Source organism: Phymastichus coffea, unplaced genomic scaffold, assembly GCF_024137745.1.
Source record: "Phymastichus coffea isolate CEN01 unplaced genomic scaffold, Cenicafe_Pcof_1.1 PCOF00057, whole genome shotgun sequence".
In the NCBI taxonomy this organism is placed as follows: Eukaryota; Metazoa; Arthropoda; class Insecta; order Hymenoptera; family Eulophidae; genus Phymastichus; species Phymastichus coffea.
This window is the reverse complement of record NW_026706868.1, coordinates 628,375-656,266: the sequence shown is the minus strand read 5'-3', so window position 1 is coordinate 656,266 and position 27,892 is coordinate 628,375. Positions and strand designations below refer to the sequence as shown.

At 36.9% G+C, this 27,892-nt stretch overlaps 1 protein-coding gene across 3 annotated transcripts in view; it reads left to right on the top strand.

Moving 5' to 3' along the window:
* The window catches only part of LOC131666197 (metabotropic glutamate receptor 2), a 122,685-nt gene that overhangs the window by 83,321 nt on the left and 11,472 nt on the right, over window positions 1–27,892 (top strand). For all 3 annotated transcript variants that reach the window (XM_058938633.1, XM_058938634.1, XM_058938635.1), the window contains exon 3: window positions 17,598–17,740. In XM_058938633.1, the coding sequence (XP_058794616.1) occupies window positions 17,598–17,740 (143 nt within the window). The remainder of the gene's footprint in view (window positions 1–17,597; window positions 17,741–27,892) is intronic.

Here is a 27,892-nt window from a genome sequence, read left to right as displayed (position 1 = left end):
TATACATTTTCTTAGAAATATATGAATGCAAAATTTTCATCATATTTTTAACTATCAGAATTTATTTTATTTATACAAATAATATATTGAATTCTATTTTATTCTACGTTTTGAATCATTCCACAATTACAAAATACGGTTTATATAATAGTAATATATAATTAGATATTTATAAAAATTATTTCAAATAATTGAATTAGGCACGGAGGACGAAAAAGTGGCTGGTAAGATTGTTTTCAATACAATTAATGATTAACAGTGTGTCCACTATTGACAAGATACAATGTTAAAATTGTACAATTTCATGTTGTATTTATTTAAGGCGAGCTTCAACGTGAGCACAAGCTCCATCATTAGAGATGTAGAGGTTTTCGCATATAGAGTCAGTACACAAAGCGAACGTAATAAACGTTTTTATTATCAAAGATGTCGGATCATGTAGTTTAGTTTTACTTTTTAATGACTTTTTCCCGTAGAGATGAAGTTGATATTTTTTTAAATTAAAATCACGTATTCGCATACACTTAAATTATGGTATACAATTAAAGTTGCTAATCGAAAGCTACCTTGTAAAAAGAAAGAACTTCTTTCATTAAAAGTCAAAAACTCAAAAGACCTTAGGACAGATGCCCGCGCTTTTCCGGCAGAAAGTTAGACATGATATCTCGAACAGTTTAAAAGTTACTACATCATTCTTGAATGTGTCATACGTAGAGTAGAGATGTACGCAAGTTAAACAATGTTAGATACAAACAGGATAAATATTGCAACGTTACATTCTTAACTTTTTGTCATCTTTCACTTATAAATAAGTTGAAGGGACAGATCCTAAAAATTTGTAATAAGACTTCTTAATAGATTTTTTGAAGTACCAGAACAATTGCTACATTGTACTTTTAGATTAAGATTTCCAATTATTTCACTCGAACAATTGTGCAGCACGATTTATAACTAAACCACATGGCTACTTTCATCAGTCAAAACTGACTTAGTTTTTAAACAAAGCGAATATGTACTTCGGTATGACCTACCAATTAATGTATCTCGAGAATATATCTCGAGAGGCTGCATTCAGCTGTAAATGATGTCAAAGTTTACCGGGACGATCTCTCCTAACAACGCTTAAACCCCAAGTGAGGATGAGTGAATAGTACTTTCAACGTTTCATAGTCGCTTTCCATTGATAAGCTCTATTGTTTGCCAATTAAAACTTATGATGAACAAGAACGTAGTTCAGAGCAGTTATTGAATTACTCCAACCGCATATATCGTTGATTATCGTCGACTCTCAAATCTACTCTAATTTTATTGCAGTGAATGAAACTTCATTACTAGAATGGTTTTATCGAAAGAGCGTTGAGTATTATTGACATTATTAATATGTTGCTGCGAACCAAAAGCTCGATTGTTGCAAATATAATAATAACGTTCATTTGGTGTGCTTGAAAATTGGATATCTTTTGTTTGAGTGCAAACAATCGCTTGCTCTTAATTGCGTAACATGACTCATCATGTTCCACGCGTTTACAGAGACTGGATTCCGAGAGTTTTGAGTTACACATCGTTAACGCGCAGAAATGCAATTGTAACGTTTGGGGCGCGCCGATAGCATCAAATCACTACATGCTAAAAGGTCCGACAGTCAACACCGTCGTGTAGAAAGAGCAAGAGAAAGTGCAAATTTTGTGGTTTGTAACCTTCTGGCCGGTATATTGTCCGGGTAAATTCCTTTTATTAGCAATCGGGTCACCCTTGGCTTGTTCACCATCAGATACGCGTGGCCTTGTGGGAATATACTCGGCAGCAATTTTTATGATGGCGCAATGTTGCCTGTAGCGAGACCATTAAAAGGATGAGCACACCTGAAACCGTCGTCGCCGCCTCGCGATAAAGTTTAACTGCCGTAATTAATAATAAAGCAGATTCACACCAGGAAGCGATATAGAAGCTTCGGAAAATTGGAAGATACTGAGGAAGAGTGCGTTAATTATGGCTAGAATTACCTCAGATCCAGTATCAATTTATGCCACAATTTCATCAATAGTGCACGTATAGATACAATAAAGAGACATTCCATCGTTCTACTCAATTGTGCACGAATAATAATAGTGTGAATCACCACCAAAGTGCAACACGCATATCATAGTAATGGAGTTTGTTTTTCGAAAAATAGATTAGTGTAAGAGAAGACGAATATTGGCCTCTGGTATCCTATGATTTCGCGCTGAATTTCTTGAGCCGACATATTGGAAATTCTATCGAGTAGCTTTAGCAGGAGCCAAGTGTGCTGAAAAATGGCGATATATTTTGTCGGCAAGCACAAACCCTTGTCGCTTAGATAAAAGCAAAACGAATCGGCTTTGCTCTTCTCCCACCCTCGCTTGCTCTCTTCGGTCTGATGATAAGCCGCTTGGGATTAGAAGGGCTACAGAACATATCTCGATGGTCAATATTTATTTCGCAACTTTAGACGATATAGTGAAGTGACGAGAAGACGAAAAGTTGTTTTATTGAATGGCGATCAAGGCAAATAGTGGAAGAGTTTTGATTGTATTTTCTTTTGGTTTATCTACGGTTCAATAGAAAGGAGAGACACAACGAAAAAAGAACTGAAAAGAGAAAGAAAGAGAGAGAGAGAGAGAGAAGAAGAAGAATCTTGGCGTATTTCGCTAGTATTGAGACGACGAGTCACCGAATTCCAGGAACTGAATGCAACGATTTATGGATAAAGTGCATACGTGTTTAGGATACTTTCTGCTCAGTCTGTACTGTCCATATTCCGCGCCTGTTGCTGATATGTATTTTCATATTAAAAATACTTGGATCTCAAGTGATTTCAAAATTCTTAAGGATACTGAATAACTTCATCATCTAACGTGATTTTCCTTCGAAATAATTTAAAGAAAAATTGACTGGGGAACCGGTAAATTTGATAATAGTAATATATATAAAGAATTTTTATTATGCGGATACTCGAAAGTCCAAACTCGCCATAAAAAGATAATAAAATGACCACCGTATGTTGTGAGAGTTATTTCCCTCGCGCCCTCTCCAAACATGATAAATTCCAATACATACTTGAAAATGATATACGATATTGAAAATTTTTTAAAAGTCGTTTGACACAAAATCGAAAATATTTACTATTGCAGTGTGCCAAATGTACCAGATTTTTTAAGGTACCATTTGACTTCAACGCCCGGACTAGATTCACAATCAACGAATTCACAATTTACGAAGTCGAGCGAGTTAAGCAAAATCACTCATCTTAAAAGTAAATTTAGCAGTTTCTTTTTCTTTGTTCGATTCATTTATAACCTGACCTAGCAAAACTTAAATTACTATGAGCGGTTGATCAGCAACTTTTGAAATCCATATATGAATCTATAAGGAGCTGAAGAACGATGTTGACGGTGTAAGGGATCTTTATAACGACGTGACGTATACTTTATAGGAAGTAAACCTCCAATTGAATTTTAGTAGTGATGCTCATACATTAAATATAACTTGATTGTAATGCAAGAACGTAATGCTAGAATTTGATTTACATACCGCGATCATAAATTGGGAGATAAGATGTTGTATTTTACCGACAACCAGGACGCTATAGACAGGCTTGAAGCTCTTTCTCGTTGGGCCATTTTATGACTACCAGCAGAGAGTCGTAAAAGCTTTTTAAAGAATTTCTTGACAGAGGTTGCATGTTTCGATAGTGTTCGAGTATTTGACCCTGTGGAGCGAGTTAATAATAAAAAAAAACGAAAAGAAAAGGAAAAAAAGAAGAGAGAAAAATACAAGACCTTTAGAGTGTCGATCGCATTCTGTCACGAAAGAAAAAAAATTAATTTACTTTCGATAGCGACACATTGAAATGCAAAATAAAGCAATAAACTCTTTGCTGAAACGTATTTTATCAGCTGCATAGCATATTGCCTTTTATGGCGAAACTTTATTAACTACTTGAAATTTGTGCGCGAAGTAATTGAAGTAGGTAAATTAGACAAGACTGAATAAGTGTAGGCTTTAGGTGGATTGTTTCAAAGTTTTAACAGCTTGAGCTTGCTTATGCTGAGTTTTCGAGCAGTTTACAAGATCATATACTAAAAATTTACGATTCAAAGAGCAACAGATTTTTTATGCAATTTTTTCAGTAACTAATAAAAATGACCTATGCTCATCCTACATTTTTGTCAATAACGTTGATTTGGATTTAACTGTACGTTCATATGTCGCGTTTCATTTATTTTTTCATATGTACATTCTAATAAAATTGAATTCGAATTTCTAGAATCGAAAATTCCTGCAATTATTGAATTATTCAAACTCAGTACCATAATACCATAAGATAATTAAATTCTTTCGCATCAATTGATTTCACATAGTACAAAATGTAATTTGAAATTCTGTACATACACCGGCTATTTTGCGTTAATTCAGGATATCTGAAGTAATGGAATACTTAATCACTACTGGAATTGAATTCTAATGAATAAAACGAAAGTAAGAAAAAAGGCGTCGACCCGGAAAAGAAATGTGAATTTCTTTTCGTCTCCGACAAAAGGAACAAGTCCATGTCGTCAACTGCTCCAAGTCATAAATTTTTCTCTTAGCCCAGTCACGAGACAAGGCTACTGTCGATCCCATTCTTCTACACGACAAGCACAGAACAAGTGCTGGAAAATTCGCTGTAGCAAGGAACTATTGAATTTCACAGTCGTTCTTAATCATCCACCAGGACATACGCTGGTGGAAAATATATATTTATTTGTACCTCCATACTCAGTTTAATGAAAAACTAAGAAAATGAAAAGTATATAAAATTATCGAATAGAACGAAATGGAATATTTTAGAAAGGATCACGATAAAATTCCGTCAGTACAAATTCAATCGCTATCTGAAACTCTTACAATGTTTCTATTGTACTTAAGTAACGCCAGAGATGAATTCTCTGCCGTCGTCGTGGTAGTTGATAAAATCTAAAATATCACGAGTCTTGATCGCGCTGCGACATTTTGTGTATGGACTGAACGAGGGAAAGAAGCTTTATCCATGCCGCGCGTCTGATCGAGCACGTAACGCGGTAAATTCAGTTCCGGTAACACGAGACGCTTTCCGAAGCGCTTCGCTCTCCATCCTATTTATGGCGCCATAACCAAAGCTTGCGAGTATGCTGCTGCCTTTGTGGCGTAATAAAGCTTAATTACAGGTTGAGCTTGCGATAGCGAAATAATAGATCCTCTCTCTCTCGTGCAAGCTCGCAGCCTAGTAGTATAACAACACGCTTCGTTAGACTTGTCCGCCAACTCGTCACGTCTCATCAATCCGCTTCCTCCAATTCAACACTATTTATCGGCTTTCCTTTCACTAAATCGATACCTGTAGTTAATTATCAATGGTCTACCAACTCATTCCAACTATCCTCCGTCACTCTCCGTAAAGAAAAATAGTTTAGGTATGAAGTATACACCTGCTCAAACGTGCACTGACTTCTTATAATGGAGGATTATTTTTTACGAGCAACTTTATAGCTTTGAAAAATAAAGAATTGTATTATCAATTTATACAACATAAACTGTCGGATATAAAAGCTTATTATCTCAAATGTTTTGCTAGACTTCTTAATAACTTTCTTCGAAATGACTAATTCACTTTGAATCTATTGGTGGCAACAGAAAACAAATTAAATTCAGTTGTGGAAAAAGTCGCAAAGAGGTTCATATATCTACATGGTAGAAAGTATTTGCGTAAATTTCTATACAAGTGTCTTCCTTTAAGTACTCTAGCATTTAAGCGATTCAACATAGTAAAAGGTTTTATATTGTCTGAAAATGCTGCATTTCTAAAGTAGTTTTTTTTTATTGAAGTGGTATTTTAAGTGATAATAATTCTTTGAGTTTCAAAAAAGAATTGGAAGAAAAATAACTAAGTGTATACTCGAGGGAGTGCAGAGAATTTATGGCTTAGCGATAAAATTTTAAGAACGAGATATCTCGATTTTTTTAATTATTGACTATTTTGAATCCTGGGTGGCTGACGCAACGCTGACTGTGACTACTTGTAAAAGCTCATGCATAGCGTTTGTCTATTAAGATGCACTATAAAGCTCGCAGCAAGCTTTTAGCTTACATATTACAATGCAGAATCCCACTATTCCAATGCTGAATTTCATTGCGAATATGTATATAGGAGCGGTCAAGTTACATTACTCCGTGCGTAAACAGATAAAATACAGACATAGAAGTAAAAGTTCCATACGACCCACAGACTCTGTGACTTGGAGAGCTTTTTTACGCTCTCTGCCTTTTTTAAGCTGTGAACGTAAAAGTGCTCTTACGTTATGACATGATTCTGCAAATAATAAATTTAATTAAATTTTTACAGATCGCTGTAAGACTGCACTTAAGGTATTTTTAATTTTTATCTTTGCAGCAATCGTTTAACAACAATAATGAAACGTAAAAGTAAAATTTATAATGAAAGTCACAGTAATAATTTTTTAAGTGTTACAGGAGAAATGGAAGATTTTCAAGTTTAATGAAAATTAATGAAAATGAGGTGTGACTGAATTGAAGATACTTCTCGGCAAAAGCTTTTCTTTAAATTAAAAATATCGAGTCGATTGGTTAACATGTTTCGAAGTTTGTTTCGAATAAATCGTGAATAGTTCCCTTCTCTCATGCAACTCAAGTTTGAAATCAATAAGTCGCCTACGGAAGCTGCTTAAAAGCTAGTAGTCTGTACCTAACAATTGTCGAATGCCATTGTCTACAGTAGCGTTAGCCAACTTGTCTGTTAATAACTTATTGGTGACTAATTAATAGAAATATTCCCTTAAAAATTCGTTAAAAACTTAAGTAAATAAGAAGATACGAGAATTTTATTAGCTTTAGAGTCATTTGCTTTAGCCTTCACTCGTGCACTTGATGGGCATAATTAAAGCCGAGAGTGAATATTCATGTTTGTGCGAATAGCCTGTACATTTATTTTCAGCAGGCCTTATAGTAGATTTTTAGGCGGCTGGCGCGAAAATGGTTCACGCTTGGAGGCGCTCGCGTGACGTGAAATAATTAATTGCTCTTGAAAATACGAAGGGATGGCTTTTCAAACTGAGGGAGAGAGAGAGAGAGAGAGAGAGAGAGAGAGAGAGAGAGAGAGAATGAGTGCGCGCAAGAAGCAGTTTTGTGAAAAATTCAGTAGTAGACGAACGGTATCAATGAACCACAAGACTTGTACTACGCCGACTCTTTCAATTCATGAGGTTTAGTTTTAGGGCCAATCTCCGCTTTCCCTCGTTGATGAAGTTAAGCTTTTCTTTTAATTTTCAGTATTAAATGATACTAATTGAGTGGCGTGCTAAAAATATTACAATAGCTCATCCAGTCTCGTTAATTAGATCGCAAAATTCATTAATTTTTGCAGCTCCATCCACTCTCGTTATTTTCTTGCCAGCAATTATATCCGAACAATTTAATTTACCATGCAATCGAATCTGAAGAATGCGTTTTTTTTCTCTAAGGCTTTTCTTTTAATAGATAGAGGCGAGAGACTCCAAGTCGATTGAATTCATTAGATCTTCATAGCCAATTTAATTGCTACAACAAGCCGATTAATCATTACAAGAAGAATATCGTGGGAATTTCAGATGTATACAAGAGAGATAAATGTATTTCATTCGCGCTCTGATCTCATTTATAACTAGGGCAGCCATATGCCGTTTCTGAGATTCCAATAAATCAACTTTCATCGAAGGCCGTTTCAGGCAGTTTCAGGGTAGCAAGTGTAATTATATATATATTTACAAAAAAAACTTTGACAACAAAAAGGAGAAGGAGCTACATACCAAGAACAAACGAAAAGTTCTCTTCTCCTCTCTTTCTTTTTCTCTCTTTTTCTCTCTCTTTCTCTCTCTTTGTCTTTGTCTCTGCCTCTGTCTCGTGCGCGTGCGACTTTTCGAGTTTCCGTCGATAAATTTCCAGCATGCGCTGATAATGCCACTCTTCGTTGTATACTTCTCGGCAAGTGTGCCTCTGAGAATTACGTTCGGGCACGTAAAATGCGTTGATCCAGCTGACACCTCATCCTTCTCCGTTGCTCGTTCTTTTGTCGACAAAAAATTTTAGCATTCCAGAGCAAAATTGACTGTTGGTTAACAGCGACAAACGATGCAATTGTAAAGAGGTATCTAGTTTATTTAACCTTATAAGCTTATGTTCGTTTTCTCCTTCTATCTATCGGTAAGCAAGTATTTCTCATCCCAGTAATCCCGCGACTCACTTGATACTGCGGCGCGGTATTTTTAGCCGCAAATGGTCGTTCGTCGAAAGCAGTGACGCGCGCGCGCACGGCAAGTGCATTAACATCCTTTCAGCCTTAATGCAGCTGCCAGTTACGTCGCATGAACGTCCCTAAGCTCGTGCATCGCTCTAACGTGTATATGCTACTCCACACGCTACTCGTAACTGACGATCGATACTCCTTTATCATGCGGAGAGTTAGCCGTTGATTAAAAGTTGCCTGTCGAATGCGTATGCGCGCGTCCTTCTTTTTCAATTCGCAATATATCTCTTTCACTGTCTCCCTCGTTCCCTCTCACCTCCTTCCATGCATTATTCTACTGACCACGAGCTGGTATTATAAAACTTCAGCAAGACTTCACAAAGGATGTCTCGTTTTCTATTTCACTCTACTCTATACTTCCTTTTGCATCTTGATTTTCAAATACTGTAGCATTTTTTTATATGTCTGTAAGTCTTTTTTTCTGACTATCAAGCAAACAGTCTCAAGAGAATACTTTTGAATTTCTCCTGGCATATTGAATAATATAATAAAGCTTGATGGGCGCGAGAAAGTTTAGTTAAATTGCCGTAGTTATGAAAATTGAAGCGATCTTGAAGTTGAGCTCGCTAACGTCGTCTATACTTTTATCTCAGCTCATAGCCGCCTGCGACATTACGGAATGATTTATATGCCTACCCTAAAAGCGAAAGATTTTTATCTTGAAATCGAGTTTTCAATAGGAAACTTTCAATGCGGAACTTCGTCGTCGCACAGACAACACAACCGATGATATTTCATTCAAAATATGTTGAAAACTCCGAATAAATCGACAAGCTTCATAAATGGTTGTCCAAATTAACAAAGTACAATTTCCGTGATGCGATGTTTATCAAGTTACGTAAAAAATAAAACAAATTTGACAGCATTGATCGTTCGTATAGCAGCAGAACTACGTTCACCACTTTGACAAGCGACGTATTAGCTAGACGATTGACATTGAACGTCAATATAGCATGCGGCTGCTATTAATTAAGCTAAGGCAAACTGTATTACGTCGAGCGCGTTTCCTCCAGTACACGAATCTCCTTCTGATGTACTTAAGCCTACCCGAATCAGCTAAATCCACAGCTAGTCATCCACTGTCATGATTACGTACGTCATTGACTTTGAGATGCTTGAACGAATGTAACTTCATTGGTTCAATAGATCGAAATATCGAATGACTGATGAAGTTAGAATCGCAACATCTAAGTTTTGAATAATGTAAAAAAGATATAATATCCAATCTGTAATTACACCTTACACTTTATGCGTGATTCCAATAAAAAGATATCATTTCATTATTTTTTAACGCAAAATCTTTTATATCTTTTCAGTTTTACCATAAAGTATAACCATGTAGACGATAAACTTTTTTGTGCTGTACGAATTTATGGATCGTTGATGTTTATCCAATTGAAAACACAGCAAATAATTATTTATTCTTTTTTGCACATTCACGCGCACCCTGTGGAAATAACGAACTTTTTCCCGTACAAAAGAAACAGACTTATAACTGACGTCAACGAGGCAAAGAATTCGTGCCCACAGCAAAAAATGAAAGAGAAACAGCTGGCCTTTATTTGCTGAAACAGAGGATTAACGAACGGAAATAGTCGTAAACAAATTTCTTTTGAACCAGAAAGAAAGAGGTAAAAAATAAGTTGTAAGTAGAGCTAGGATAGTAATGATATTAAGTGTCTTGCACCTTGGCCATAACTCGGGTACTTAACTGTGGCCTCGTATCTTACACCGAGGCGAGGCTAAAAAGCTTGCACGCTGCTTTTTTAAAATAAAATACGTAGATGATACACATCTTCGTGTGATTTATTCCAACGTCCGCAGCTGCTAAGCTAGAGCTAACAAAAGGAAACTTATCAAGACTTTTATGTTGAGCTTGTGTACTTTCTTTCGCTCACTTTCTCGCGTGTTAAATGAAAGAATCGTCAGTCACACGTCGCTATTCTTTCGTGATGCGTATAGGATCGACAAAGAGTAAGGAGCGCGTAAGTGAGAAAAAATGAGAAACGAAATATTTTTCCTCGGTTGCAGATGTGTACATTCGAGCGAGCTCAAGGCGGGTGATAAGTTGTTCAAGATCTCGCCCACCGATAAAGATGGCTCATCCTTTTTGGTGCCGGATTTTTCTCACTTTCTTTTTATCTCTCTCTTGCTCGCTTTGCCCTTCTTTTCCTTTCCTCTCATCTTTTTGCTAACTCGGGCTGTAAGCGTGGATTAGATTAATTGTTTTAGGCTTCGCTTGTTCTCCTGTAGTGACAAAAAATTTTACCTCTTTTCGATCTCGCTATTCCTTTATCACTTATTTCAGTTTATTCTCCAATTATATTAATTGAAATATAGGCTTCAAAGTTTTTATTTCCGATATTACCATAGAAATTCTAAAAAGTTCCATTATTTTTAAGATTATATTTGTTATAATAACCAACGAAATAAAAATGATATAGATTATAAGATTCGTTTAGCTACAGTTTATATGTATATTATTCTAATATTCACAGACGGTCAAATCAATTTCATCAAATTTTCAGAGTTTAAATACATATGTGTATATATGTATATATATATAATTCTCGACACACATTATTTATTAATAATTTGATCGTCACGTACATATTTACTTTCTGTTTTAACTTAATTAAAAAAATGGAATGCCTGTTCGTGTATTATTAACTCTTATTAACTCGTACAAATAGATAATTGCACATTTATTTTTTATTTATGAACTTGTGCAAATTCAACATTCTCAAAAATTATATCTTGAGCAGTTTATTGGACAAACAAGTGGTATGAAATTGTAGCATGATACTGACAATTATCATGATATTGAATTGTTTGTCCACTTAAAGCGCTGTAGGATTATAAATTACAGTTGCTATATGGCGATACTCGTAAACATGATGTATGAACACTTAGAGATATAATCGTAAGCTTTATCAAACTCATCGGTATTTCAAAAAAATATACGGAAATAAACTTTCAGTTCGATTTCGATCCATTGTATTGTTCAAGCCGTTGCATTATTAAAATTTGTTGTTACGTTACTTACTCTCCGACTTACCCTCCTTCAGTAGAAATTCTTCCTCCATTTGGCTAAGCTTCCACGAGTTGAACTAGGATTTCCAACTATCATAAAAAAGTATACGGCATCTTCGTAGGTCCATAAATATGCTGTACAACATATGCAACCAGATGGCGCCCTGTTGACGGTATGTGCGAAAGACTGTTAATGCTCAGTGTCGATATATTTGCCACATCTCTATGGATCCAATTAACAAAAGAGTTGTTAAACTCTAATTATGCACTCATTCCTCTATAATTATACTTGATCTCGCTAAACTACTAAATGCTAAAAAAGGAGCGCAACTCTAGTTTATCGATCGTTCTATACATGTACGTAAAGACCATTGAAATTTTCGCTGCGCTCTGAGCTTAAAAATCTGGCCGACCGACTAATCCATTAATTGATATGAGAGAGTGGAAATGTAAAAAATGCTAAAGCGAACTAAAATTCTCTCTTTTACAGTAAGCCCACTTATATGCCTAGAGCTTAACACAATACGTAGGAGTTGAGCCCCGGGAGAATTTACGCGCAATAATGTTCAAAGAAATTAGCCCAAATAGCAGAACAGCACGGTCTCCGGCTAATAAGCGCGTAACTGCAGCTCTTTCCGAGATTTTTCGCTTGCAAGTGCCGGCGGCAAGCGGTGAGTTATACCAACGATTTTTTTGGCAAAGTGGGTTCGCGCATTGCTCGCCTTTAGAGCTATCAGGCCAATCAAAGCTTCGCTTGTACGAGCGAGCTGTTCCAGCCATGCTACGGAAAAATCGACTGATACACACGCGGATGGGTGTGGTGCTGCGATGGTATCTGATTTTTGTGTATGGGAAATTGGTGTGTACGTGTGCGTGCGTCTCGGAGGAGGAAAGGGAGTTGCTATAATTTATCGCCGGACGAGCACGTCGTCGTCACCTCGGGAAGATCTATTGCCGCTTGAATAACCTCCTCGCGCCATATCGCCTCCGGCTCACTCTCAACGCGCGTATACTATTGCTCATACGCAATTCCGTATCATCTATATCTTTGGGTGCAGCGCTGCCGCCGCGGCCACGACGTGAAATATTACATTCGCTTTGCGTTGTCGGCCTCGCGACCGCTGATGCGCGTTGCCTTTACGCAATCCTATACTCATTTTAACAACCAGCAAAACCGAAAACGCTGGGTCTTAATTTTCTTCAATCAATAATCGCAATAACTTTAGCGTCTGTGCTTTTCAACAACTTACCATCGAACGTGGCCACTTTATTCAGACCAACAATTAACACACGCCTCTAATGAACGATAATTGACCAAACTTTAGAGTGTATTACTTCCGTCGCCGTGCAGTGCGCTGAGTGTGCTTTATAATGATTCAATGTTCTCGAGGGGAAAGGGTTAAAAGTGCATTATTTTTATGAGCATGCCGTCGTTGCGCGCACAGCCCCGATGAGAAGTAAAAAAGAAAGCTCCACATACGCTACAATAGGGTGTGTTCTCCCCAGTGACTATCCCAAGCTTCCTCGCCAGCAAATAATCTATTTATCGCACGGTGTTGTTAGCCGCCGGAGTGAGAGAAAATGAGAGAAGGATAGCCCCAGCGAATTGAGTACGAGAACTATCACGAGTCCGATTACTTCTCACGTGCAGACGTTCCCCAATTAACTAACACTCACATCATAATTCTACAACTATATAGATTCATTTACGAGCCTTCGCTGAAAAGTTTTTCGCGTGCCTCGACAAAAAAGAATCAATTTTCTAAAGTCAGCGCAAACATGATAAGACGGATATCAGAGCTTTGTGATTCACATCTGTTAAACACAATGCCCCTATTTTAGTCTACTCTGGGTGCGAAGACGTGCAACTACCGGAATAAAGAGAATTCCCTAGAGCTTTAAACGTTCTTTCGTGGTCGAGCGTACGTGTCAGTTTGAGCGAGGTATCTTGGGGCTCTTCTTTTTATGCGGAACACTGCCGCAATGCGCAGAATGACTTTGAGAATTGCTAAAAAAGACTCGTTACTTTGCTCATTTGCATTGTTGACCAAAAAGCTCGTTCCGCGCCTAAGCAATGCGACATTCATATCTTGTAAATAATGAGCTTTTCTTTCTCTCTCGCTCTCACACGCTTGATAAATTAATTAGAGAACGTTGTTTTCCCGTGAAATGCAAGTCTCGTGACTAATTATATTGCTTTGTAGTTTTTTTGTGCGTGCATGAAGAATTATTTTTCTTGGTCTGGATTTTCAACCCGAGTTGTCGCTCTCCCGTATAAAATTATGCGAACTTTGTCAAATGAATAATGAAAATCAAAGAGACGGAATGATGATGCACCTCTTTTCATATCATTATTTTTCGAGTAACGTTCATCTTTTACCTCTAGTGTAACATGATTGTAATCTTTCGGTTTATTCGTTATTGCCCAAAGCAGGAAAAGAAATTGCCCTCCGATGAACAAAAGACAATCGTGATTGTTGCATTTCTTTATTGTTTGAATTGCGGTACACACATCGATGTCATGAATAATTCAAAGAGAGATTCGCTTATTTTTCCGTGAATACTTACAAAGTATCCCGTCAACGCTCTCACGTAAGCCTAGAAAAAGAGGACGAGAAAAATGCCTGAGAACGAAAGAGAAAACATAAACAAAACGAATGTCCTGTGAAAAATAACGATGGAGCGAGAAAGAAAGCGAGGAAAATTTTACGTCGAAAAAAGTGAAAACGAAGCACACTCACTTCCTTTTTTGCTCTCTTACTCTTCTTTCACCTTCCATTAGAAGTCGGCTACAAAAGTAGCTCGAGCAAATATGAGTCATGTAATTGTACGGAAGGAAAAAGAAAGAAAAGAAGCCACCAACCCTGAAACGTCATGCTGTCGACACAATTTTGGAGAAGGGCGCTCCTAATCCTTTGAGCACCCGGGCCAAATAGAAATGATATAATTTCAAATATCAATATTAGTTCTAGCTCGTACCGGTGATGAAGGGCATTACTTAACTAATCAAGTTAATCTCGATCACGCTTTTGCAAAGCGAAAAGCTCCGAAACCCAACGACTACACCTACTATTCGTATGCAGAGCAGCAATCATAATTGACCTCTGTAAATCTGACCGAAACACATACCAATGTGTATATAGAGCCAAATTAACCAGAACCACGCTTAATGATATAATAAAGTAGCTCTAACGTGGCGAATAAACATTCGATCTATTAGCATTGACAAACATTATTATAGCCTATACAATGTCCACTCTGTAATAACAATCATCGTAACGCAGGATAAATCCGATGAGGCAGAAGAGAGGCGTAATAGAAAACACGATATTAAAATGTACTATGATTCACTGTCGGAACAATATGTTCAGGTTGTTGACACTCTAGCGAGTTGCATTTTCCGTGAACTTTGTATAACGTGACTTGATTACATCGCCAGTATGTCAACCCTCCCGGTGGGCTTACACGGGGAGCGAGACGAAGGACGAAAGAAAAAAAAACGCGCACATTCACGCCGTCTGGGAAATCATGGTCACATTCATGGATTATTATTTGTCACCTGCCGCCGTGATTAGTATGCGATATCGCGGAGCACGCATCAAGTGGCCTTATTCGAGCAAGTTCATTAGCGGGCGTAAGGTAATTAGTCGATGTCTTATATAAAGCAACCAATGGTTTGGAATAACGTGGGACGGCGCGGCATTTGTTAAATGAACCCGTTGTCCAAAGGCAAACAATGAATCACTCGGGTGCCGGGTGTCGCTTTTGAGCTTGATGGTGTTTATCTTAACTTTCCCCCCAGGGAGATATGACAAGTATTATTTAAAGTTGTTTACAGGATTTTCGTTGCTAAGTAATTAATAAGTAATTAACCGCCAAATTAGCTTATATGCCTTCAATTGTATGTGTATACCTTCCACTCTCACGTTTCGCGGTATAATTTTGAATTAGGATTTCTTCGCGTAGCACGAGACTACCATGTTTTACATTCTAATTTTTTGGCTGATAGTGTACGATTCCAACACCTTGACAACTTTGTTTTTACACGACCAGCAACAATTTGTTTGTTAATACTACACCGCTAAATATCGGTATTTTGGATTTTATACAGCAGTGCGAGCAAATAATTTTCGAGAAATAGAAGTTAGGCACAGTTATAAAATATAAATTACATCCTGAAACTTATGCCAGCTGTTACGTATACGCGAACAAAGTTTTTCTCGAAACTCACAACATAGATATATATATACACATGCAAGTGGAGTAGAATGATCAGCTTAATTCAACAGGTGCTGAATCCACAAGACATTCGAAGAAAAATACATCGTTTTGTAGCTTGCATTTTGTGCCGCTCAATGCTATTAAGACAACGCTACGTTTCACTGCATGTTTTAATTCAAAAGCTGTCCGATGTCAAATGCCATTAATGTCGAGTACTCGTTAGGAGCACACCCTCTTGAAATCAAGTCTTGCGTGAATTTTCATGGCACTATTATGCAAACGAACAGTTCTATCGACGGTGATAAATCTTCGGACTACAAAGTGGACGCTTTTTCTTCAAAGTCATCGAGTTTTTTTCAGATTTTCACAAAGCCTGAGCACTCTACAAGCCAGGATATCTGAGTGCGCCAATCTTGTTCTTTTATTGGTTACAGCTGCGAGACAGCATCATTGACATGCAACGACATACCCTTCTCTGTCGATGTTGCCGAGACATGGTGCTGCAACTCTCAGCATCTAATCAATTTTAAAACTTTCTGATGCAATTCCATTTCCATTTCGTGAAAGTATCGGAACTCGATTTAATTTCATCAAGCGCATGACTGTTTTCGAACGCACCTGCAATAAACTTCCTCATCGTTAACAACGTTTTCTCGAACACACACATACATACACTTGTATATATATGCACACATGAATGGAAAGTTGAATTTCTCTCAGTACCCGCAAACTTGAGCTTTCCTGAATTAGCATACAAGCAGCGTCACCTGTTAAGTTTATATAACTCGAATGCTATGGACATTTTCGTTATATACGTTCCGGTGAGGTGGTCGTGTTCATTCTTGCGGCAATCGAGCTTTTCCTCTAATTAGCTGCAATGACATAGCGAAATGCTGTAATTCAAATATATATGGTTATGAATTTATATCTTTAGATAGTTATACATGTTTATCGGACATTTAATCAAACGTAATATGGAAATCACTCGATCTGCTTTTATTTTGTTTAATATAATATAAACCACACACCGCGTTTTACTGGACAACCAATCATACTGCTTGCCTTGATAATCTCGCGATGTAACATTTTCCACTCCGTACAAATATGCGCAATTTTCCCTCCTTACAATAACTTTACGTGAACATCTCGTGTAAAAAATTGCAGCTGCGCGTAAAAGCGCCGCGAGCTTTATTCGGTTCATAAGATGTTCATTTTATAATTTACACCACCGCGATAACTTGGGCGATGGTGAAAAGAGTATTTTTTTTGTTCCTTTTATTCTCAAACAAATGGGGTGCACCACAGAAGATTAATTATGGGGATCTGTACAAACGAACCTACGCCAGAACCTACACGAAATTCTCACAGTGACCAGCAAAAACACCAGTGATTTACGCACCCCTTAATTAACTACACTTTACTACAGAGAGTTTCAACATTTACCTCAGCAGCTCAAAACTTTGCAGTATTTGTTTAGTCAAACAGTTCACACCGGTGGTGGGTATGCGTCGTCACTGTTGCAGACGCTAAACTTTTACTGGACTATTCGAATATCTTTTTGAGGCTTACTATCAAGTCGTAGACTTATTATTTACTAAACTGCAAATGACAGAGTATATATACACAATAGTAATATTTATTTCGAGTTTTTGATACATGGGTATTTATTCAAAGGAATTTAGAATTTATTCGCACGAGGATTGCACATTTATTTCTTTTTTTAAGAAAGCGTTCACAATTTGTAATTAATCCGTAAATTGAAAAATTAAGCTCAGCTTCTTTAGGAGAAAAGGAAAAAACAAAACCTAATACCGATACAGTTAAGCTCGGTGTCGTCACAGGTAAACTTAGCCACCGTTAATTACTTGTGTTGGCTTAGATCAGAGCTCCGTAATGGTTTTTTAGCTCTCAAAGTTCAATCAGTGATATAGCGAAACAAATTATCAATTCTCTTTCCTCATAAACAGAACAAATACTAATGCGAGTTAAACATTTGTGTTTGCAGGTTCGATCAGCAACATCGACGGCGCCGAGTATCACTGCAATAAAACAGCTATTAGGAAAGTGATTAGTGGCGTGGTTGGAGCGGCGAGCTCCGTCACCTCCATACAAGTAGCGAATCTCCTGCGGCTATTTCGTATCCCTCAGGTTTGTTGATGATTTAATCGATCTGTCTCAGAATAACTAATTCTTTCTAAGTCGTTCTTCTTTTTCCTTTCTGCTTTGGTTTATATTGGTACGAGAAATAACAAGCAAGAAAGATTGATTGTGTAACACCTTTACTTTGTTTCTTATCTTCCGATGTTGTGTCTTTGCCGTATGCCAATTTTATTGACGGACTTTGATTTTTCGGTCGATTGAATACTCGAGATTATTTGCACGATAAGTCTGCTACGGATGAGCAACAAAAAAGTTGGTGGAAGATTTTCATTATCGATAAAAATGTAATACATATAAATTACTGTAATATTTACACTGTAGAGTGCAACTGGTCCAAATGAACCTTGAATTCGCAGCGAAATTAAAAAAAAGACACAAGAAAAAGTGGTGAACCTCTTTTAGCGGTAAGTCGCTCTGAAAAAAATTTGGTGAATGGTTAGTAGTCGGGAGAGTAGAGTATAGATCGGCAAAGAGCTTATACGCGCGTGGAATCCATACACTGATAGTGGTTGCTACGATCGAATCGAGGGCACGGCTGTGCGATTTATAATATTCCACGTGCGCTGAAGAGAGAGAAAGAGGGGGGGGGGGGGAGGTGGGAGAGAAGAGGGACGTAGAAGTTTCGATTACTCCCGGGCCAGTTGATATATTGAGCGGCGATTTCATTTAAACGGCAGCGACCCGTGAGACTTTATTTTTGCGGCCGATGCTACCACTGCTGCTACTACTACTGCTGCCCTGAAAGCATCCTGGCGTGAAATCACCTTAGCTCCCTCTATCTCTTGCGTCCCAGCCACTTTCTCCCCTCTTTTACGCCCGCCTATCTCTCTCTCTCTCTCCCTCACTCTCTCTTTCTCGTTTTTTTCCACCACTTTCCTTACATTTTTTCTTCCTTCATTTCGCACCTGAGATTACGCATTATGAGATTTTACCGTCGTGGCGCATAATTTCACACAGCACGAGAAGAGGGAAATTGGACTTGATCCTCGCTGCCTTGATTGCATTATTCAGAGCTGCAATTTTCCAACTTTGTGGATTAAACAGAGAGAAACGTCTTGTGTGTTTAGACGAGCAGCTGCTGTGTAGTAGGCCGAAGCCGAAGGTTTTTATTAAAGATGACTTATGAAAGGAAACTTTGTTTACCGTATTTTATCTTTGTGGTAGAACCTTCTGAATCTTGTATTCTCGCGCGCGCGTGCGTGTGCACAAAAATTGCATTTTTATCTTAAGCTTTGAACGTAAATTAGCTTATCTTGGTAACCGATTCTATCCATTTATGGCTCACCTTTTACACTTGCTTTCTGATTAAATATGAAAATTCGAAAGAGAATCTCTTTTTTCTCGAATTCCCATATAATAATTAAAAATCTTGTCACGCCAAATACGAACACAATTTTTAATCAATTTCGATCTCAACATGTACAAGCTTTACGATTTTCATTTCCATGAAATAGTTCAATCAATCCTCTTCATCAGTAATTCTGTGAATTTATAGTCTCTATTGATCAGAAAAAGAGGGATATGTTTTTTCGCTGCACAATATATTCTCATAAATATTACACATCGGAAGAGCTATAATACTATCAGATTTTGTGGTTTTCAATTTATTTAAAATTTCTTTAAGCCCCCACAGCTAATAATTTATTTCAATAAGCTGTATTTCATTAATAAATTAATAATTTATAAAAGTTGATTTATTAATCATAAATAGTTTTACTTCTGCAAAGTGCAGAACTACTTTGTCAAATTGTAATTTAACCAAGAATTTCACTTTGTAGAAGTAAAACTTTACGGCCAAATGCATGCACGTTACAAGCTTCAAGTAAATGAGAAAAGTTTGATAGAAAAAACGTAGATCTTAGATTTTTCAAGATGTTCGTAAATCTTGTTCTGAGTATAAATGACAGACAATGACTCTTGTAGAAATAATCATTATCTTCTACATCCCGCTGATCATATGGTGAAGGTCGAAAAGTGAATGTAACTCTTAAATATTTCATAGCTACAAAGTTACGACTACTTGGCACTTTGAAAGTTTTCCTAATAAATATCTTGATCGATATAATTTTAACGAGATCTAGATTGTAGGGCCATACGTATTTAAATCCACAATTTTATCGTTCGTCGGAATCTCCCTTTCAATCTAGAATTTACTTCTTCATTTTCATTCGTGGTAAATCACTAAACCAATAAAAGAAGTGAATTACAATATTCATGATTCCTCAATAAAGCACTAAAGTTTAGTAAGAGGATTGAAAGAAAGTCGAGTAGGATAGAATTTCATAAAAATTAATGATTAGATTAAAACTTGTGATCATGGCATTCATAGAAAGGTGACTACAGCATACTCTCGCTTCGCGTAGATTCAGCGGCGCAGTGAAAATCACGGTCTCGGTGGATGTATATCAAGTATATAGCTGTATATCTCAAGAAGTTAAACTCGCAACGCGCTAGGCGCGCGTCTTCATTTCGAGAGGCCGCTTCGCAACAAGAATCCCTGTGCACGGTCTCTCCTTGTGCCCAAGCTTCGCCACCACAAGTTCCTCTGAACTAGATGCATTCCTCTCACGTAAGTGAGCCTATTTGCATCGTCGACGAGTTTCGATCCGCGAGAACGCGCGCGGTCCTATGCAATCACTCTTGAGAATCTGCCGGATGATGATTCTGCAAGATTCTATGGGCTTCGTCCGAGTATGTACGTGTGTATGTATGCACGTGTGTGTATGTGTGTGCGTGCGCGTCTCTACTATATCGCATAACCCCTGGTGAGAAACTTGAATGCTACCACTTTGCACCTTTAAAAGTCTACTCACCGTGGCCTCAAGTTTTCTATTTCAGTGGGTAATTACTATTCAGCCTGCATGACTAAGCTCATTTGGGCAATACATCTTCCACCGCACGATTGCTAGTTTTATAACGTTTTTCATTTTCATTTTCTTTTCTTGCTTCCTAGATAGAAACAATTTTATTTTCCTTACCCTCTTGCTTTATTATTATTTATTTATCTCAATATATCATTTCAGGCATATTTTTTCCTTCTTTATTCTTTTTCATTGGGTCTTTGTCGAAAAAGCAAAAAACTTTTTTAATAGTTTCTTTTTACACGCTAATAAACGTAAAATTTCAATTACAACAATTGAGGTTATTTTCATCGGCGTCATCAAAAAACTTTCTCTTTCTTGTCGTTTATAGGTCATATTAACGTTCAAGAAACTTGCCACACCAGACTAATGATAAGATTAATGTTTCGCTTCGTTCGCGTGCGACGTATATGAGAACTCAAACTAGAAATTGAGCTGAAACTTGATGGCATACATGTAGTTATTTACGTTGAATTTTAGTTAACAAACTTTCGGCGTGTGATATTTTACTTGACGCCCATTCCTTATCTACGTTTCTAAGAATGTCGTCGAGTGAAGTTGAAAAAAAGTGGAAGAGAAGCTATAGCGGCATGAAAAATGGCCTGCTTACCGGAAGAGAAGCAGCGGTGGGTGCGCAGGGCCGCACCGCGATAAAGGGCACAAAGCAATTTCGTCTCAGACGTTTCCGTAACCTGCTCTTTGCGCGCTGCTGGGAAAAGATTTACCCAATTGCCACTGCACTACCAGCAAGCCAGCCAGCTTGCCTGTCTACCTCCGCGCTCAGTGCAATTGCTACCCATAATTCGAGGGTAACAAGCGCGGCGCGAGCAAGAACTATAGTGCCTTTGTGCCGCGATGTCGAACTTTGTCAAACAGCTCGATGGTTTAGTCGTAGCCAAAATTTCCAGCAGAAGTGAATTTCTTTAATTGATATTACCCCAAGGATTTTATCGAGTTACAATAAATTGCAGCCGTTGACAACGCTCCATTTGCTACTGCCAGACAACTATTCCGTCTCGCCGTTCGGAAAAAAACCCAACCTATTTGTTTCACGAATACGCGGGAATTTGAATAAATTGCCAATGCACAGTAAATCACCAGAGTAACTTTTGAAGTAAGTTTTAATGCTCGAGTATTACGAGTCATTAGCCCTTGTTAAGGAGCAGGGATACTGAAAACGAAGTCTTGAAAGCGTCGGCGTAGCCAGGTGCCTTTCAAAGGATAAAAGCTTTGAACTTATCATTGTTACGAGCTCTGAGATTGTTAAGAGACAAGTGATTGCGTAGCTATATCAAATGGCGGGCTGGCGTAGAGAACAAGGGAAAACTGTGTATATGAAGGGTATTTGATTGCAAGCTCCGTGAGCGGGAGTTCAACAAGTGCGCGCGCGCTCTGGGGTTTGCTTGGACGATCAAACGCCAAATTCCGCATCTAAGACGCTCTAGCGGTAGTAATCCGGAGTACATAGTATCGGGTAAACAAGACTCATGTGCGCGCGCTCGCGATACGGCTTCCCATCAACTGGCTTTTACTTCTCGTCATCACTTGCGTCCGAGTCGTAAACAACAAAGACATTTTCTTCGCTGAATTGTCCAATTGCCAATGGTTTGCCGTGTAATGAAATCGAACCTGCACGAATAAATGCTGATTCCAAAGTACGTGAAGATTTTACTCGAGCAGTAACAATGCGTACGTGCCGGTAATGACATAACGCCAACAATGTTCCGTTCTGTCGTGTGCATGCGCCGAAAGTAAAAATTCGATAGGAGCTGACATTCGATAGGATGTCAAGCGGCTTTCTCGTACTGCTCTATACGCGCCAGATTATTTTCTTAGCGTATTGTGACATATCGTGAATCCACGTCGCCCGTGAAGAAGAAATACAAAGATACGCCATCAATTTTCTTTTTATGCAACTGCTTTCCTCGCGACGTCGCAAAGTTTTCTGCGTGGCAACTGTTATTGCTCGCGCGCTTCCACGCGATTTATGGTAACGCGGATAAAAAGATATTTATATCAACGGAAATCCAGCTTTGTCGTCAAATAAAATCCATCGCTTTTACAAAGTTCCAAATATATTTAACAAGCATAGCTATTAATTGAAACATAAATCTCAAAAATTTTTCTAGGAACTTGGCAACGTTGCTGCTAAAATGACGTAGCATCTCTCGCAGATATCATTTAACGGCAACAAATTTCTCCAATTTTCTGTCCCACTTGTATTATCCATTATACTCGCGTTCACAAAGTGCTCGGAAAAAGAAGCCGTGTAAAATATCCTTTCAAGCGATGTCTTTTCAAGCGAACAAAAAAGTCAAGAAAATATGGAACTGTGATATAACGTACACCATTGGTCGAGGCGCGTATTATACGCGTATATAGCAGAGGTCAGTCAATAAAGCACTGACGCGATGGATTGGAACGCATGAGTTGGAACATAGGAGTTCCTTGTAAACACTGACGTCAAGGATGAAAGAGGTAAATACACCTCGAGTCTATCCTGGTTAGCTATTAGAGAGAGCTGGTACAGGTATCAAATTGAAGCTGAATTTTCAGGATCGGAATGAGCATTTGCGTATGCAGAGTAGCAGAAGCGAAAGAGTCGCACTGCTGCGAGCAGTTCTCTATTTTAAGGCTCGTTAAAAATGCAGGTAGCTACCGACCAATTAGAAGCCAGGCGCGCTCCGACTATAGATTCGATTTAAAGCAGACAGGCGCATTAGAAACTTACGGAAGAGTAAGCCTGTATCCGCCGAGCAGCATACATCGAACGTCCGAACGACAAGGCTCACTGATCGATCGCATTGCTTTAATCCGACTAATCGATTATTCAAGTACTATAGCCGCGCCACTCCGCCTTTCCCGTGCCAGTAAGTTTGATCGCTCCATTTGATGGACAATGCGCCACTTGTCCAGGCTATACGGTCCGATCATTTGTCAGCTATACCTCAATCGGATTCTCTAACCCGCTCACCTTTTTCCTCATCCACTCAACCCTTCTTTTCTTTTATTTATTTATCTATTTTTTATTTCAAACCTTAATCTGTCCGCGTCTGATCGGGCGATCCCCTTCATATTTCAATTTTCTCCCGCGAAATCAGTTGTCACAGGTCCTTGCGACTGAGCACGTATTATTGTGTGATGCGCTCTATATTTACGTCACAGAAATTTCTACACGGATACGTATGTTTATATTTTCAGACAGATTAAAACTCAAATATTTTTTTTTCTATTAACACCACTAAAATAAAAGCTTGCAGAGAGTAAATGAATATTTCAGCTTTCGCATAACTCAAAAAAAACAATAAAACAACAGTATGATTCCAATCTGATATAGCGTAGTATTATTTATTGATACGTATATTTGCAATACTCAGATTTTTTTAATAACGTATAAAAAGTACAAAGCTTTTATTAGCTTAAAAGCTTACGACAGTTTTCTATTTATTTTATAACTTAGAAGCTTATAAAAGTTTTGTATATATTTATTTTTTTTTAAATAAAAAGTTATAAAATAGACTTTTTCATCTGTAACTCACTCTCTCGTTAATGTACATGTGAATTTATGTATTGAAATTGAAATGAAGTAGTATTCAAAAAAAACTGTAGTTGTCTGAACTTGAAAGTTTCAAAGACGCTTCGTTGCTAACGATAAAGAAAAGAAAGACGTTCAGGGGCCTAACAGTTAAAGATAAACTCAGAGGGGTACGCAAGAGTATCTGATTAAAGTTGGAAGTCGCGAAGTCGCGTCAGAGTAGCTACTTGCCAATGTAATTGCAAATGTCCCATTTGAAAGAAAGTATCAGCTAGGATAAATCGGTGTGCGATCATTGGATAGGGGTCAAGGGGAAAGGGAGGGAGCAAATTTAAGTGGCCATTTCCTTAAACGGCTTAGTTGTCGACTCGATACCTTATCGTCGTTGATCGTTACTTGCTCTTTCATCGATGCCGTTGTGCATCCATAGCTTCCATTCAATGTTCAATGGCTCGCGAATTTTATGTTAAATGCATCGATTACCGTTTCCTTAGCATAAGGACGACAACGCGTTTTCATTCTCAATTAACAGTTATGTCCCCTATTCCGTGTGATTACTCCAATTTACATTCCTTATAAGAAAGAGGATTTTCTTACTATATCGACTGATGATATCGATTAGTTCATTCAATTTTGAATGAGAGTAAGTTCAAACTGACTTGGCTAAGAATTATTTTGAGACAGCTCAGATATATTTTTCATGCTAAATAATATATTTAATAATTAACTAAAACAAGATTGAGAACAAAAGTTATTTTAAGGACTATTCTATTTCAAACATTTGTCAAACTTTATCATGTAAGATTTCCACTATATTACTGAAAAAATAGATAAACCATACGAGAAATAATAATTAAATAATAATTTTCGTAAAATGTAAATGTTGTTCACTAAAATCACAATATATGTTGAACGATACAGTGAAGAATTACGCTCTGGGTGATTTTTTCTTCAAAGCAACCTGTATATTTTTATTTTATAAGGATCCAATCTTCCTGAAGTTTCTTCATTCACTGGAAACGTTTAAAAGTCAATTCAAACTCAGTGTTATTTTCTACTTGAGGGCAAAGATTTACATATCTTTAATTTTTTCTTAATATACTGTATATCTGTTAGGAGATAAAAGTTTAGAGAGAAAAAAATAAAGGTATAGTTAAAATATGATCGAAGATTCGCAAGCTGTTGTATAATTTCTAAGATTAGATTTCATTCTTACATTAGGATTAAAAACGGTACTTTAAATAAGCTTGACAGATTGATCTCCCGAAATAAAAAGTGAAATGGAAAAGGTGAAAAGTAAAATCTCTCGAGGGATTCATCAAAAATTATATTTATTCAACGCTTTTGTCGGGGCATTGACTTTCTTTCACGTTTGCCGCAAGAAACAATTTCCTTCTGTTCTATATCGCAATAAAACTTTCTCCCGCACTGTAGAAAATGAGAAGTCAGACAATCTCATTCACCTTTAAAGACGAGTTTTTCTTTTAATGTCCAACCCATTGAATCGAAGATATGAGTAAGCGCTGCACCATTATACGTCTGTAGTACATTATATGCCTGCCAGGATATACGTTCGTACTACTTGCCCACCAGAGCACTTTCAATCGGTATAATACAGTATAATTCCTCTTTTCCAATGTAAAGTGAGAGAGCCTTGGCTGTCGAATGTAATTCAATTTTACAATCATAAGTAAAAGATACTCCTACCTCGTTCTCGCTTTTATTTGATACTTCACTATCTCCGTTACATCTGGAGATTATTACCTACAGCTACAGCTCACATATGGCTATATGGTTTATCTTAAATAATTCATTGCTGACGTGATAATGAATTTGAAATAAAAATAAAAACAATTTCTTAATCAAATTATGAAAAACACAAGATTACAAATTTAATCATATTTTAACACGCGGTGTAACCAAAAGTGAACGACAAAAGATATTTGATACTCAAGACATTTCTTATAATATTTTTGCTGATAGTCATTGTAAAAATTACAATGCGGAACAACAACGCTGGGATCATGGAAAAGTACGGGAACTTTTCCTCGATATCAGGGTAAACTTTACGGATCTTCTCACAATTTTTCTAAACGATTGAATAAAATTTACGTACCGTGTCCGAAAAAATTTCATTACATGAAATTCACGCTGCTTTCGATAGAAGGGAAATTTTTACGATGACGATTTATAAATTTTATTCAACTATCTAGAAAAACTGAAAAGATTTTAAAAAAATAACACGACATATAATCACGAACTATATTAAGGGCAGGAAAATAACAAACAATTGACACACTATCTAGAAGTCATTTTTCGCTACATAAATTGATTGCCTGTCTTTCGTGTTCACTGTAAAGTCGATGCGAACAAAAGAATTGCATCAATTTGCTATTCTTTTATGTTATGTTTTGAATTCTATGCTGGTGATCGTGTTATTGTATGTTGATTTATTTTTATATCCTTTCATTATTCACATGAATAAACATATTCGTCAACATACAATTTGAGACAAAAATTTTTAATTTTAAATAAAAAGTAATATTAAGAATTCCGGCTTTCTTTAATCACTAAATTATTTTACTTATCATTTTTAACTGTTAAAGTTTGAAAAATAAAATTAATATTTTCATTTAATTTATAAAATGCAGTCTTCATAAATATAACATCTTATAAACCCATGATTGACTATTTATGCAAAAAGTTCTTTTACACATTAGATTAATAAGAATATTTCTTCTTTGAAAATTTTATGTACGCTGGTGGTCTTTCGTGCGCTTTATGTACTCTTTTGTTATTTTTCTGTTATTTTTCTATTATTTTTATCATATAATCATAACTTTACTTAATAATAGTGGTTTTTTACAACTTCAGTATTATATGACTATTAATAATACATTTCATCATCAATTGTTTTATAGTTTCCTTGTTGAATATATGCGTGAACATTCTTCAAATTTAATATTCCGATAATTAGATTCCGTTTCCTGCATACTTCTCACTTTACAATGTAAAAAACTTAAAATTTAACTTCCTCCATTTTATTGTATTCATTTTTTCTCACATCCAATTATCTTTGAAAACGACACTTTTCGTTTCACAGATTGTAATGAAATTATCGATTCATATCAATTATTTTAGCACAATTTTAAATGATAATTTCTTATTTTGTTAAAACGATTTATTAACGGCATATTTCCATTTTTGCAGATTATTATCCATATTAATTCATAATTTTCATAATATCCATAAATTGAATTTATGGCTGCAATATAAATTTTGCACTCTTAGATATATAATACAAATATTTCAAAGTATACAAAAATTTTTATTTTCGTGCTCTTTCGTAATATCAACCAAATACAATGCTAGATCTCGGCGACTCGTCATTTTCTTAAGATAAGAATAGGAATAAGAAATACGTGTATCACTGTTTTCGTAGACTTCATAATAACATTACGATTTTGACCTGACTCAGGCACTGTCTCCTCGGATTTGAATACTTCGAAACATCGATACTTCACATTTTGTCGAAGACGTATATTCTAAAATTATGAGCTGAAATAATCAGAAATCGTGAAGTAGCGAACGATATAGCTCGCCAAATATTGCAAACTTCTTTTCATGAGTAAGGTGTACCTATAGAGCAGACTTAAAATTTGGATGAAACTCGTAACATATATTCACTTGAACTTTCCCAATGAGAGTCGCCGCAATTCAGCCTATCTAATGTTGCTCGAAATA